Raw genomic sequence first — 17341 nt, forward strand, 5'->3', positions numbered from 1 at the left:
AGTTGTAGAGTTCTCATCTTTGACTATAATGTGAAGATGTTAACAAAGAAGAAAATAGTCCACAATGTAACCTGCAAATTTATAAATATTAAATTGTATCTAAGAACAATACAATATTACCTAAGAATGTATTGGCATAGGTCATCCAGAAAAGATAATCTAATATGAAATTATGCTAAACACTATATTTCAAACTATTACTTTCTTAATCTCATTTCATTATTACTTAGTAATTTCAATCAGTGTTTTTAGTATAGTTCTACTATTCTATAAGAACAGAGGAGCTGTAGAGATAGTTTGATATAAAGTCAGATTCAAATTATTATAGATTTCTTTGGCCAAGCAGATACACTGCATCGCTACCTGTGTGCTCCGGTGAGGCAGTGGGGGAAAGAGCACTGGCTTATGCAAGTAAACCCTATTTCTGACACTATAACTAGTTGCAGTATTTCCTTTCACATCTGTAAAGTGGAGGTATTTTTGGTACTTTTTTTTAACATGAACTAATTCTGAATATTAAATAAGTAATGTGAAAACAATCTTTAAAGTGTTAACCAGTATGTATACATGTTTATACATATACATATATATATATATAAAGAAATCTCTTTGCCATTATCAAATAGATGTTAAATTATTCTCTTAAAGGACAAAGAACTATACATAGTACTTCTAGTTTACTAAGCATTTCTCATATATTAGTACCATCTGTCATTACTCCTAAAGACTTGTCTACAAAGTAGAATCAGTGTTAGAGCTACAAAGTACCTTATAGAGACCATGTGGTCTAACAAATATGAAAAGTGATGCCCAGAGAACTTAAGCAATTTGAACAGAGTCACATGGCTGGTTAGTGCCAGAGCTGGATTAAAACCCAGGTTTCCAGTTTCCCAATATGCTAAGTTGCCTTTCATTGTTTCTGTGTTTTGCCTAGTTTCTTTTTGTATGTACAATAGGAAGTAAACTCATTTTCCTTACTTGGTAGAAGATTTTTGACTTCCTGTTTGTCCTGGTTCATCTTGTTTTAATCCTGCAAGCAGTGCATCCTTTGAACAGTGCTTATCCTTTTTGATAAAAAGGAAGTAAAAGAATACACATCAACATCTTTAATGCAACTAGATGAGTTACCGATCAAATATTATTAAGAAAGTGTACCTGTAAGTGGGTAATAAAAGAAAACCTCTGTCGTTGAAAAGGCTCACAACCTTCCCAAAGACACTGCCCTGGATATACATCTTTTCCTCCATGTTCCGTTGCTGCATGGTAGAAAACCTGTGAAGGTGTCTGAAACCACCTATAAAAAATAAAAGTAGTAGAAATTTTCTGACATTTGGATGTATTTAAGTATATGTTGAAACAATTTTGAAAAATTCTCTTATATTTCCAAGTTGAGTCATTCAACTGTAATGAACACTTATTCCCTATCTTCAATGAAGGCTGGCTAAGAATCTCTTGAAAGTGAATGAAATGTCATTTTAAAACACAATAGAACATTATCTTATAAACAAATACCATACTCTATCGTACCTTTAGAAGTTGTTCAAGCATGTACTAGCTTTCATATTATATGTTATATATTATATATTATAAATGATAACTCTTAGCATATCCAATCCAACAACTTATATTCTATAAATTTGGGTAAGTCTGCCTTTATAGCTGAGTTCACATTTTGTATGTTCATCCCTGTTTACAAAGTCTCATCACCACCAGGGCTTAACAATACAAATGTCTGAGTGGGTAAGTGGCAAAGGACACAAAACTGAAGGAAGTCAGGTACTATTCTTCTTTACTAATTGGAAAACATGGGAATGACAGGGAACACTGGAATCTAGATAGCAAAAAATGTATTTAAAAGGTTCAATTACTAATTAGTAACCTAAAAAGTTTTTTTTTGAGACAGTGTCTTGCTCTGTTGCCCAAGCCAGAGCACAGTGGTGTCATCATAGCTCAGTGCAACCTCAAACTCCTGGGCTCAAGCGATCTTCCCACCTTGGCTTCCCCAAATAGTAGGATTAAAGACATGAGCCACCATGTCCAGCCCAGTAACCCAATTATTTGTACAATCAATCTCTTTAAGGTCTTGGCAGAGATCTCTTAGAATTTTATTTTTTATGGTTGTCATATAAACATGTCTATATTTGAAACAATTTTTAATGTATAGCATATATCTAATATTTCAAATTAATATTCCTTCAGGAAATGACTGACATAATAAATTTTAATCAAAAAGTAATTAGTATATTTTAAAAATGTAAAAAATCATTATGTTATGTATTTCATTTCCATTCATATTCCTTTATATAAAACTTACCAAAAGTTTACTGTGAAACTAAAATCAGTAAACACATTTTAAGTTTTGGAATTTCTTTTAATTCTCAGAATTCACAAGGCTATTTCATTAATATGAAATACATATGACTAGAGGTCTGTCATATAGACTAATAATTACCACAAAGAGGCATTTCTTATTGTGTTTTTAAGGCTTTAACTAATACTATTAAATCCTTAGTTGAAATATAAAGCCTCTACACACACACCCCCAAACGCAAATGCACTATTAGTCACTAGTCAAAATGATTTCTATTTCTAAACTATTTTGCAATACATAAAATTAATCAAGTTTATTTGCAATACATAAAAATGAATTTTCTTTAAATCAATTTTAATTACTAAATATATACAATTATGTGTGTATATATGATTTTAAGACAACAGAGATTTTTAAATGTTCATTAATTACTCTACCTGCCCAACACAGAGTCTATTATTTCTCTCCAATTTACTACCCTTTCCCTCATCCCAAGTCTATTTTCTCTCTAACTACTCTGGTCATACAAGCCATTCACTGATTGCTGTGGTGGTTCAACATAAAGTTCTAATATGACTATGAATGAAGCTGGTTGCAATAATCCTGTAAGGGTGAAAAGCAGTTAAGGGTTCCAAATCTATTAAATGGAATATCTGGATTTTACAAGTTTAATTGTAATATTGGAGAGTTAAACTCTACAGAAATATAAAAAAACAGATAATAAGTTTTCAGAATATTATACATTTTTATTGGATCGTGTGGGGGAAGAATAAGAGATGAAGCATGATGCTACTACTGTTTACTGTCATGTCTTAAAAAATGATCCTCACTACTATCTTTCCAGCAATCCCTTCTGTTCGCCATCTCTCACCCCTCAAATCATAAAAAAACCTGTTCATTTAAGGAAACTGGGAAAATGTAAGAGTATCCAAAAGAAAATAAAAATTCCCTGTGAATAACCAGACTCCGAACATTTTAGTGTATTTTCTTTACGCTGTCTCTGTATATGTGATACAATTTTATATATGGTACCTTTACTAAGATACTTTACTGCCCTCTACTGAAAAACTTGCAATATACAATTTATGGCATATATAATGTAAATGGCGCCCCCTTTGATGTGCACAATAATAGGCAGCAGCTCTAGGCAAAACGTACTTCTCTGAAACTCATTTTACTTATGGGGAATCTAGCTTTCAGGGTGGTCGTGAGGCTTACATTTGACAATATGTGTAAAGCTATTTGGCAAATAGTAGGTCATAAATAAATAACAGCTATTATCATCATGATCATTAGTAGTGGTAGTGCTACTAGCAGTACTGGTAACCACTTGTCTTTTCACCTACCTATCTAATCTACCTTGAGACCTTCTATTTCAAAATGTTCAGGCTTTGTTCAGTAACATCTGATCTGCTTCCAAGTTAATGCCCTCCATTATCAAATGACACTCACCATCACTACAACTAAGTGCATTCATTTTTGTTCCTGAAAAATCCTCCCCATAGAAATGGCTCCCAACTTCACTTCAGTTAAATACTGAACTTCAATCTTATTTTAGAGCTTGTCTTCCTTCCCCCTGTACTAGTGTGAGATTGTAAATTTAGAGACAATGTTTTATATTTACTACTCTGAAGAAAAAAAAAAGCTTATTACTGAAAGAACTTAAGTTTATTCTATTAGAGCTTCCTTCTTCTCTACATTAAATCTCCAGTCATTGTTCATCCTTTCTTTCCCTTGGATCTCAGCCAAAGTAGCCACTGGTTTCAGGGTTAACTCTTTCACTTACACACTGGATTCTATTGTGCTCCTTCATACATTATCCCTCTTTTGCATCTTCTCTATTTTCGTCTCTACTGAATACTACACTTAAGTATAAAAATATATATGTTACTCTAACTAAAAACAACAGAAATAATACTTTTCCTTTCATCTGCTACTTTCTCAAAAGATAGGAACCAGAATGTATCAGTATCTGGCAAAACAATACAAAATTTAATATTTAACACATTTATTATAGTAACTATATCTGACATTTTTCTCTTAGTCATTGGCAATCTTTTAAAAATATATATTATTATTTTCCATTACATTATCAATACCATTTATAATGGCTAGTCTCCTGCTCATTATTTGAATAATTACAGTTGAAGCTCAGGATTTGCTTCTACTCTTTCATTTAATTCCTCTTCAGCCAAATTCTTTTTTCTTTAATCCTACTGAAAAATTGTTTGGTTCAACTGAATAGATATTCACAAAGGCTACCAGATTCAAGTTTCCTGATTCCAGCTACCCTAAGCAGCCAATTAAGATTAGCATACTTAATACTGGAACTAAAATAAAGCCAATAACCATTACTTTACTGGTATAATTTATACTGTAATTGTTACCATCACTTTTCCTATCATCAAACAGAATTTCTTAGGCATCATAAATACATAAACAAGTGAAATGAAGTAAATAAAGCACAGTTTTCCCACCACCTTAAGAGTTTATTCTTGGGCCTGGAGAGGTGGCTCACACCTTTAATCTTAGCACTCTGGAGGCAGAGGCCGGAGGACTGCTTGAGTTCAAGAGTTCGAGATCAGCCTGAGCAAGAGCAAGACCTCATCTCTTCTAAAAATAGCAAAATTAGCCAGGTGTTGGGACATGGGCCTATAGTCCCAGCTACTCGGGAGGCTGAGGCAAGAGGACTGCTTGAGCCCAGGAGTTTGAGGTTGCAGAGAGCTATGATGATGCCACTGCACTCTACCTAGGGTGACAGAGTGAGACTCTGTCTCAAAAATAAATAAATCAATAAGTAAAAAGAGTTTACTCTTTAAAAGCCTGAAATGTACAATGTACTCAGGAGGTGATACATAGCAATAATATATAATACATATAACATTTTAATAATTTACTAAATTCAAAAGAATAATTTAAAAGCAAACATCAGTGATTATAAAGCTAAGACTGTTTCCTTTGTTTTTAAACCATAAATAAAAGGGCTGAACATAGCACTCAAAATTCATTTGGAGTTTTCTTAATCAATCAAGTTCTTGGCAGGCTATTTTTGTTTAACAGCCAAAAAATATTCCATGTCCTACTTAACAGCCCTCCTGCTACAAAATATTTTATTTAAGACGCATAAGGTTTTTTTTTTTTGCGAGAATATTCTATTTTGAAAGATGTGCAGATAAATGTTTAAAATTCACATAAATGTATATATGACTATACATAAAAAAATCCACACTGCAAACATATTTTAGTAAGAAAAAGCTCCATTATTTGTGGTAGAACAATTAACTGTTACCTAAACCCTTAACATATAATTGTTTTACATGCATAATATTCTATGGCAAAAGAAATAGCAAGGGCATATATTATTTTATATTCAAATGAGATTTAATAACAAGCGGGGGAAAAAACCATACCAACAACCTTGGTGAGAGACTAACAGAATTTCATTTTACCCAGATGTAAAAGTTCAAAATGGAAAAAAAAATACTGATTGCACAATTAAAAAATTAATTCCTTAATGCCAGACTAAAAATTGCAAACTGGAATGCCCAAAATCAGTGCTGGTGTTCTTGGAAACTAAATATTGCTGTTTCTACAGAAATGAATTCTCCAGTCTCAGCTTCTCCACCACAGTCAATCCAGATTCAAAGTTGCAGGTGAGAACAATGGATTGACTACTGTAGCTGCCAAAGGCAAATGGAGGAGGAAGCAAGTATTTGGCCCTTTTTTGGCTTTTGTACTGAGATAGGTTCTGTCTCCTAGTAAAATTCAAATTGCAGGAAGTATCCCAAATATAGTAAAGGGGCCCACATGGAAGACAGCCAAAACCAACTGTCTTCAGCTTTACCTCCCTTTCCTTTCCTTCTAATACTTACAGGAAAGGATTTCTGAATTTGCTTTTTGATCTTCCAGCACCAACTCCTACTAACCTACTGGTCTGTGAAGCAGTCACGTACTTTACATAGCGAAATACTAATATAAAATTGAATTCTTAGAGACTCTGTTTAAATATGCTTTTAAAATGTGTACCCTCCACAAAAGTATGAATGTTGGGCTGAAATAACAGTTTGAAAAGCACTATGGAAGTGGATTTGTACAATTCAGGTATTATAATTATGCTATACTCATAAGCTAAACATAACATAAAAATAAGTGATATGTGTATCTTCATGTTTTTAATGAGATAAATAAAGCATGCAAATGATTTTCAGTCTTGTAAATTCTAGCTTGGATATTTACACGGTTTCCTCATTGAAAGATACGGCAGTGTATCACTTCACACTGCTCCCCACAGAGCTGCACACAGCATAAAGCACCTCCCTACCTGAACTTTCGTTCGCTCAGCACTTACTATGTATCTGCTATATTCACCTATGGCATCTTATTTGATTTCCATGATTGCTCTTTAAAGAAGATAAAGTTATCCCCACTTTACCACTGAGGAAATGTGCTTTCAAAAAGTAACTTTCCCAGAGCCATACAGCTACATGACAGAGCTGGGATCTGAAACTAGGTATGTCTAATACTAAAGACCTGATTTTTTCCTACTATATCATAACACATGATTGTTTACTTAAAATATGCATAAATTAATAAGTTAAAAACTGAGGTAGAATTTTATATACAGTATCTATGATGCTATCGTTTTTTAATGTTAGCAAACAAACTCTGAAAGCATACTAGGTTTAAGAGGTTAGCGTTGGTACATAATTCTCCTTATTCTATGCACAAGTTTCTAAGGAATAAGTAAAGTTTACTGGTAAACTACAGGCTATATTCTCACTTTTGGAAATTTTTTCCCAAAATATTTTAAATATTTGACACTAAAAAGGACTTTAACACAATTAGGCAAATTCATCTCATGGTATATAACCTTTTGGTATTTGATAACATCTTTAAGTAATCAAATTCTTTGATATTCAGTGTTTGAAAGAAAAGAGTAAGGTAAAGAACTCTGCCACTATTTGTGGTAGAAATTAGGGCTTTTCTTAATAAAAAAATTTTATTTATGGCAGAGCAGTAGTTAAGGCCCAAGGGACACATACTTCTCAAACTAATGCTACCAAAAATAAATTATTACATGAAATTAATCTCACATTTATAAAAGCTCAGTTGAAATTATAAGTATAGTAATATTAGTAAAATACCCAGTGATTCTAGAGCTTTTACACAAAATCTTTTATAAACCTAGAAACAGCAAAATCATGACCTGTTATCTTGATAATTGACAATGCAAGATGCCAATAAGTTAGGTCAGCAAAGAACTGTTGACTTTAAAATCAAGCTAGGCAATCTTCCTTCATTTAACTCACTCAAGGCATAAGCCTCTGAATATCTCTTTGGTTTTATGACCACAAAATTGAGACAAAAGATGCTATAAAACTAATTTCAATTTTTGTCTCCTACTGACATTTAATACAAGTTGTTGATCAATTTAATTACTGATTAATATTCAACCTAAACTAGTAGCTTATCTAGAATTAAGCAGTCCTTGCTGAAGGCGCAGAATCATGAATTAAAAATGTCCACTCTGGATATTTTACTCTAACAAATATTTCCAAATCATCAAGATGGCAGTTTTATAAATAAAACTCAACTAGTCTTTAGAACCTTCTTTACTTAATGTAAAATGTATGACACTGCCATCAATTTTTGTTAGATATTTGATTTTCTTCAGTATTTTTAAACTGACTACATTACTTCTGAAATATCAATTAATAGAGGAAATTATTAATAAAGTTTTACCAAGAATTCTGGACGATACTTCTGGAATAAGTAGAAGCACCTTTATTGAGAAAACAAATTCTAGCTACCTCTAAGTTTTTAATCATTTGCAAAATATAGTGAAGTTGATGTTTGTTGTTTTCTGTTATTTCCCATCAGACCAAGCCTTATTCAAACCTCAGCTTGATATAAAAATATTATTCCAGCTTGTATAGTAGGAATAATTAAACCTTACGACAGAACTTTTAGGAGGAATTGCAACTGTTTAAGGTTCAGTAGGAACTCAGTAATTTGAATCACAACATAACTTAAGTAGATTCCTCAGAGGTTGATGAGTATCAATTTTATTAGTACCAAGTAAGAGTCCTTGGTTCATAGACTGACCAGCTTTCACATTGGAAATGTTTGTTTATCTAGGTTTGAGATCCTCTACATTCCTGGTTTGACTTTTAATGATGCAGTTCTAAATACAGACACAAAGTAGACAGGGTCCTCTCAAAGGGAAATAATTTTCATCTTTTAGGTAGCAGTTATTAACTAGAAATCTATGAGGAACAATGTATTCTAGAAAAGTGGTTTTCAACTATCTTTTTTTGCAACAGAACCTACTTTGCAAACAAAATATTACTTAAAACCCTTATATATAAAACAAAAACAGAGATCTAATGGTTAAAGACAAGTTGAATGGCCTCTCTTAAACTTTGCCCCTATCCTAACATCACTCATTCAAAGAACACTGTGGCCAAGAAACAAAGTTGAAAAAACACTGTGAGTATAAATTCTTGACTACTCAGAGGCATCAAGTCCTTTTCTCCAATTACACAGAATTAAAAAAGCAATTCATAGATGTTTTTTAAGAAAATGAATTTTGGGGGGTCCACTTTCTTAAAAGAAAAAAGCAAAACCAAAATGTAATAACATTATTTATATATTTCAATTATAAAGCAATAGTCAACATAATGTTTAATGATGATAAACAAATGAGGACAAAGACAAGGATGAGGACTTCCAGTTACATCTTGGTCATGAAAAATCTTGGAAGTTAGCAATCCCATCCTTAGAAGAAATAAGCTGAACAAACTGAAAATTAAAAACTCTTCTTAGATCTATCATTGAACTGAGGTCACAGGGAAAACTGCCACTCTGGAAGCTGGAGAGACCCATGAATACAGAGAATCACAGTTTATTGCTGGAGCCAATGACTTGTAGGAATACTTAAACAGTAACTGACAAATTGCTGGAAGCCTACCATGGACTATCTTGAGAGTTAAAAACTCCTGGGAGGCCAGTCTCTAGGGAGAACCCAGACACTGTTTATGATTTACCTCTAGGAACCCCACCAGGTTCTCAAAGTGAAGACTGAGGAAAAATTCCCTAGCATTTCCAGAAGGAGGGAAGTAACCATTTGTAATATACCCAGAATGTTCTTTTCTCCTTAACAAAGGCCTGCCCTCAAGGAAAACTACTCATAGTCACAGCCCTTGGATGAAGGCCCCTTAAAACAAAGTAAGATTTAATCATAAGATTGTATAACACTTCACTTCCCCAATATATCTGACCAGCAGGGGCTCCAGTATGATAGCAGTGGATTAGAAATGAGACAGATACAAGATACTGACTGCATTTAAAAAGGAGTTTCTAAGGAAACCCAAAGACAGCAAGGGAAGGAAAAAAAAAAAGACAACAGAGGGAATTAAAGCCTTTGACACCTACCACTAAAGCAAACATTAAACATAGCCTAATTTCCACCAGATAAACATAAAACTTCACACTAAAGGTCTATCTACCTCAGTCCCTATTAACTGAAACATCATGTCTGACTTTCAACAAAAAATTTACAAGGCACACTAAACATAAACACAAAACCAAACCTAGGCCTGGGGGCAGTGGCTCACGCCTCTAATCCTAGCACTCTGGGAGGCAGAGGCGGGTGGATCGTTTGAGCTCAGGAGTTCGAGACCAGCCTGAGCAAGAGCGAGACCCCGTTTCTACTAAAATAGAAAGAAATTATATGGACAACTAAAAATTATACAGAAAAAATTAGCCGGGCATGGTGGCATATGCCTGTAGTCCCAGCTACTCGGGAGGCTGAGGCAGGAGGATCACTTGAGCCCAGGAGTTTGAGGTTGCTGTGAGCTAGGCTGATGGCCATGGCACTCTAGCCTGGGCAACAGAGTGAGACTGTCTCAAAAAAAAAAAAAACAAAAAAAAAAAAAAAAAAAACCCAAACCTAAATCCCCCAGCATACTCACACGCATACTCACACACACACACATACATACACACACACAGAGTCAGAAGAGACAAAGCAAACATTAGAACCAATCTCAGATATGGCACAGGTTTTTAAATTATCAGACTAGAAATTTAAAATAATTATGATTAATATGCTAAGATCTAATGAAAAAAGTGTAAGAACAAATGGATAATGTAAGCAGAGAGATGCAGATGCTAAGAGCCAAAACAAAATGCTAGAAATTAACAAAAAACCTGTAACAGAAAACAAAATGCCTTTGATGGGACCATCAGTGGACTGGACACAGGCAAGGAAAGAATCAGTGAGCTTGAAGGTATGTGAATAGAAACTTCCCAAACTGAAAGGCAAAGAGAAAAAAAAGGTAACAGAATATCCAAGAACTGTGGGACAATTACAAAAGCTACAAATACATGAAATGCATGTAGTGGGAATACTGGAAAGAGAAGAAAAAAAGAATGAACAGTAAACATATTTGAAGTATTAATAAAATGGATGAGAATTTTCCAAAGTTAATGACACATTAAACCACAGATGCAGGAAACTCAGAGGACACCAAACAAGGCAAATATGAAAAATCCACATCTGGGCATATTATATTCAAACTGCTAAAAACCAAACATGAGGAAAAAAAGACTTGAAAGAATTCAGAGGAAAAAAACCACCTTATTGATGGGAAGACAAGAACAAGGTAACACTGATGTCTCTTCAGAAACAATGTAAGCAAGAGTGGACTGAAATATTTAAAGTACTGAAAGAAAAATATTCACCAACCTAGAATTTGGTATCCAGCAAAATTATCACTGAAAAGTGAAGGGAAATTAAGACTTTCTCAAATAAACAAAAACTGAAGGCATTTGCATCAGGAGACCTGCCTTAAAAGAAATGTTACAAGGAGTTCTTCAGAGAAGGAAAATGTAAGAGGTCAGAAACTTGCATTTCCATAAAGAAAGTATTAGAGAAAGAGTAATGGAAGTAAAATATTTAATTTTTCTTATTCTTAATTGATCTAACAAAAATTTTTTTCAAAATAATATTAGTAACATATTTGGTGATTATAGCTTATGGATACGTGAAATGAATGATGGCAAGTGTGTAAGGGACACTAAGAAAGAATTGAGAGCATGCTGTCATAAGGGACTTGCACAACCCACGAAGCAGTATGCAGGCATACCTCATCCCACTGGGCTGCACTTTATTATGCTTTGCAGATACTGCATTGTTTACAAATTTTTGGTTTGTTGCAACTCTGATTCAAGCAAGTCTAAGGGCATCATTTTTCTAACAGTATGTGCTCACTTCCGGTCTCTATGTCACACTTTGGTAATTCTCACAATATCTTAAACATTTTCATTATTATTATATCAGTTATGGTGATCTGTGATCTTGATGTTACCATTGTAATTGCTTTGGGCCACCACAAACCATGCCCACGTAAGATAATGTACTTAATTATTATTAACCGATAATATTTATTGATTAATACTATGTGTGTTTTGACTGCTCCACCGACTGGCTGTTCACTCGTCTCTCTCCCTCTCAGGCTTCCCTATTCCCTGAGACATAACAATATTGAAATTAGACCAATTAATAACCCTACAATGACCTCTAAGCGTTCAAGTGAAAGAAAGAGTGGCATATCTCTCACTTTAAATCAAAAGTTAGAAATGTTTAAGTTTAGTGAGGAAGGCATGTCAAAAGCCAAGACAGGCCAAAAGCTAGTATTCTTGCACCAAATAGTTAACCAAGTATTGAATGCAAAGAAAAAGTTCTTGAAGAAAATTAAAAGTGCTACTCCAAGCAACACACAAATGATAACAAAGCAAAATGGCCTTATTGCCTATATAGACCAAGTTTTGGCCACATCATTCCCTTAAGCCAAAGCCTAATCCAGAGCAAAATCCTAACTTTCTTGAATTCTATGAAGGCTGAGAGAGGCAACAAGTTTGCAGAAGAAAAGTTTGAAGGTAGCAGGGGGTTGGTCCATGACACTTAAGAAAAGCAGCCATCTTCATAACATAAAAGTATAAGGTAAAGCAGTAATTATTGACTTAGAAGCTGCAGCAAGTTATCCAGATCTAGCTAAGATTTAAGATAACTGATGAAGGCAGCTACACTAAACAACAGATTTTCATTGCTGACAAAATAGCCTTTTAGGGAAGAAGATGCCACCTAGAACTTTCATAGCTAGTCAATGCTTCAAAGCTTCAAAAGACAGGCTCTCTTGTTAGTGATTAATGCAGCTGGTGACTTTAAGTTGAAGCCAATGCTCACTGACCATTCCAAAAATCCTAAGGCCCTTAAGAATTATGCTAAATCAGAAAAAACAAAAACAAAAAAGAATTATGCTAAATCTACTCTGCCTGTGCTCTATAAATGAAACAACAAAGCATAGATGGCAGCGCATCTGATTACGGCATGGTTTACTGAGTATTTTATGCCCACTGTTGAAAATTACTGCTCAGATAAAAAGATTTCTTTCAAGATATTACTACTCATTGATAATGCACATGGGTCACCAAAGAGCTCTGATGGAGAAGTACAAGGAGACAAATGTTGTTTTCATGCTGTTAACACAACATTCATTTTGCAACCCATGGATCAAGGAGTCATTTTGACTTTCAAGTCTTATTATTTAAGAAATCCATTTCATAAGGCTATACATGCCATATATGGTGATTCCACAGATAGATCTGGGAAAATTAAACTGAAAACCTTCTGGAAAGGATTCACCATTCCAGATGTCATTAAGAACATTCATGATTCATAGTAGGTTAAAATATTAACACTAACAGGAGTTTGAAAGAAGTTGATTCTAACCCTCATGGATGACTTTGAGGCATTCAAGACTTCAGTGGAGGAAGTGACTACAGACGTGGAAGAAATAGTAAGAGAACTAGAATTAGAAATGGAGCCTGAAGATGTGACTGAATTGCTGCAATCTCATGATCAAACTTGAATGGATAAGGAGTTGCTTCTCAGGAATGGACAAGGAAAATGGTTTCTTGATGGAATCTACTCTGGTGAAGATACTGTGAACACTGTTGAAATGATGATAAATGATGTGGAACAGTAAATAAACTTAGCCAATAAAGCAGTGGCAGGGTTTGAGAGAACTGACTCCAATTCTCAAAGAAGTTCTACTGTGGGGAAAATGCTATCAAACAGCATCACATGCTACGGAGAAATCTTTTGTGAAAGGAAGAGTCAATCGATGCAGCAAACTTCTTTGTTGTATTACTTTAAGAAATTGCCACAGCATTTAGCTACCACCACCCTGATCAGTCAGCAGCCATCAACACTGAGGCGAGACCTTTTACCAGCAAAAAGATTATGACTTGCTAAAGCTTCCAATGATCACTAGCATTTTTTAGCAATAAATATTTTAAATTAAGGTATGTACACATTGTTTATTTAGACACAATGCTACTGCACACTTAATAGACTACAGTATAGTGTAAGCATAAATTTTATATGCACTGGGAAATAAAAAAATTTGTGAGACTTGCCTTCTTGAAATATTTACCTTCTTGCAGCAATGTGGAATCAAACCTGCAATATATCCAAGGAATGCCTATAGTGTTGTTTGAAAGTGGTCTAAGATTAACTATAAATGTATACTGAGAACTCTAGAACAAACACAAAAAATCATTTTAAAGACATATAATTAGTATGCTAAGACAGAGGAGAAAATGCCATCATATAAACAGCTCAATTAAAACTAGAGAAGACAGAAAAATAGAAAAAAGCAGAAAAAGAAACAAAGAACAAGTACATTTACAAATATGTAGATAGTAATGCAACTATAGCAATAATCACTTTAAATGTGAATAGACTAAATACACTAATTAAAAGACAGAGATTGGCAGAATGGATAAAAAAATCAAGACCAAATTATGTACTGTTAAAAATAAAGACACGGATTAAAAGTAAAGGGATGGAGAAAGATAAACTGTATTAACACTAATCAAAAGAAAGCTGAATGGCAATACTAATTTCAGATAAAGCAGACTTCAGAGCAAGGAAAATTATCAGGGAGAAAGAGGGGCATTGTATAATGATAAACAAGACCTAACAATCTTCTCCAAGAAGACATAACAATTCTTAAGGTGTAGGCACCTAACACAAAGAATCAAAATATGTGAGGCAAACACTGATAGAACTATAATACAAGGAAAAAAGAGCCAAATCCACTATTATAGCTGGAGACTTCAACATACCTCTATCAGTAATTGACAGATCCAACAGGCAGAAAATCAGTAAGGATATAGTTGAACTGAACAGCACCATCAATCAATTGGATCTAATTGACATTTATAGAATACTTCATCCAACAATATATTCTTCTCAAGCTCACATGGAACATCCACCAAGATAGATCACATTTTGGGACATAAAACACACCTTAACAAATTTAAAAGAATAGAAATCATATAATGTATACTCTCAGACCACAATGAAATTAAACTAGAAATCAATTAACAAAAAGCTGGAAAATACCAAAACATTTGGAGATTAAACAATACATTTCTATAATATTCGGAACTAAATGCAAATGGAAATACAACTTACCAAAATTTGGGGGATATAGTAAAAGCAGTACTTAGAGGGAAAGATATAGCATGGAATGCATATATTTAAAAAGAAGAAAGGTTTAAAATCAATAATCTAAGCTTCTACCTTAAGAAACTAGAAAAAGAAGAGCAAATTAAATTCAAAGCAAACAGAATAAAAGAAATAATAAAAATTAGAGCAAAAATCAATGAAATTGAAAACAAGAAATCAACAGGGAAAATCAACCAAAAGCTGGCTCTTTGAAAAAAAAAAAAAAAAATCAATAAAATAGATAAACCTCTAGCTAACCTAACCATGAAAAAATGAAGACTATACAAATTACTAATATTAGAAATGAAAAAGAGGACATCACTACTGATCCCATGAATACTAAAAGGATAATAAAGGAATAATATAAACATCTCTATGCTCAAAATTTTGATAACTTAGATAAAATGGACCAATTCCCTAAAAAATACATTATGTCAAAACTCATATAGGGAGACTCAGATAATCTGAATAGCCTGTAACTATTAAAGAAATTGAATCATTAATTAATAACCTTCAAAATAGCACCAGGAACAGGTGGCTTCCCTGCAGAATTCTACCAAACATTAAAGTAAAAAAGGATATAAATTTTCTACAATTTCTACCAGAAAACAGAAGCAGAGGAAACATTTTCTAACTCATTCTATGAGAACAGCATTACCCTACCAAAACCAGACAAAGACATCATAGGAAAACTACAGCCCAGTACCTCACATGAACACAGATGTAAACATTCGCAACAAAAATATTAGCAAATCATTATCAAATAATGTATAAAAAGAACTATATACCACAATGAACTAGGATTTATTCCAGGTATGCAAGGCTGGTTAAACAGTCAAAAACTAATTGATATAATCCATCACATCCACAGGCTGAAAAAGAAGAATCATATGATAATGTCAATAGATACAGAAAAGTTATCTGACAAAATCCAATACCCACTCATGCTAAAAGCTCTCAGCAACAAACAACTAAATTAAAAAATGAGTTGAAGATCTGAATAGACACCCCAACAAAGAAGATATACAGATGGCAAATAAGCAAATAAAAAGATGCTCAACAACATATATCATTAGGATTGCAAATTAGAACAACAAATATTCCAACAAACACCTATCAGAATGGCTAAGATCCAAAACACTGACAAAACCAAGTGCTGACAAGGATAATAAGCAACAGAAATTCTCATTCACTGCTGATATGAACGCAAAATGGTACAGACACTTTGGAAAAGTTTGGTAGTTTCTTATAATGCTAAACATAGTCTTATCATGTGATCCAGAAATTGTGATACTAGGTGTTTGCTCAACTGAGTTAAAAAACTCATGTCTACAAAATAACTTACACACAAATGTTTATATCAGCTTAATTCATAATTGCCAATAACCAGAAGCAAGATACCGTTCAATAGATGAATGGATAAACAAACTATGGTATACATCCATATAACAGAATATCATTCAGAGATAAAAAGAAATGAGCTTTCAAGCCACAAACAAACATGGAGAAACTTCATATGCAAATTGCTAAGTGAAAGAAACTAGTCTAATAAGGCTACATGCTGTATGATTCCAACTATATTACATTCCAAAAAAGTCAAAACTATTGAGACAGTAAAAAGATCCATGGTTGTCAGGAGTCGCCAGTTAGGGATGGGGTGGGAAGGAATGAACACAGTGGATTTTAAAGACATTGAAAGTACTCTGTATGTTACTATAATGTTGGAAACCTGATATTATGAATTTGTCCAAACCCATAGAACTGCACAACACAAAGAGTGAATCTTAATGTAGTATGTACTTTAGTTAATAATGTATCACTACTGGCTTATCAATTGTAATGTATGCACCACACTAATGCAAGGTGTTAATAATAGTGGAAACTGTGTGCTGGGAAGAGGAAGTATACGGGAACTCTGTACTAACTGCTCAGTTTTTATATAAACCTAAAACTACTCTAAAAAATAAACTCTACTACTTAAAAAGATATAGATTAATATTACCACTATTATTGTACAAGTAGAAACATTAAACAATATAATTAGAGGGCAAAACATGAGGTATAAATATAGAAAACAACTATCAGTTAGAAAATATAATGGAAGATCATTTATGATAGCAACAGAAAAGAGTACCTGGCAATAAATTTAATAAAGTTATAAAATTAATGTGAAGAAAACACTAAAGCTCTATTGGAGGAAAAAGACCATCATACCATGGACTGATACCTTTTTCTTATAAAGGAAGATTCAATATTGGGAAAATGTTCACTATCAAAAAACAAAAAACACTATTCATTAACAACTGCAACCAAAATCCCAACATGTCTTTCTTAGGAATCTCTAGAAACATTCTAAAAGAATAAATATCTGTGCAGGTACCAAGTCTGATTTATACAGCACTATAATTTTAATACCTAGCACAGAGCCAGGCAAAAGGTAGGTCCTCTAA

The 17341-nt window shown here is 33.4% G+C and overlaps 1 protein-coding gene across 2 annotated transcripts in view; it reads right to left on the minus strand.

Moving 5' to 3' along the window:
* Positions 1–17341, minus strand: part of ARID2 (AT-rich interaction domain 2) — a 170230-nt gene that overhangs the window by 11430 nt on the left and 141459 nt on the right. For both annotated transcript variants that reach the window (XM_045553970.1, XM_045553971.1), the window contains 2 exons: positions 1156–1294; positions 979–1064 (listed from right to left, as the gene is read on the minus strand). In XM_045553970.1, the coding sequence (XP_045409926.1) occupies positions 979–1064; positions 1156–1294 (225 nt within the window). The remainder of the gene's footprint in view (positions 1–978; positions 1065–1155; positions 1295–17341) is intronic.

The sequence above is a fragment of the Lemur catta genome, chromosome 6 (genome assembly GCF_020740605.2).
Source record: "Lemur catta isolate mLemCat1 chromosome 6, mLemCat1.pri, whole genome shotgun sequence".
Classification (NCBI taxonomy): Eukaryota; Metazoa; Chordata; class Mammalia; order Primates; family Lemuridae; genus Lemur; species Lemur catta.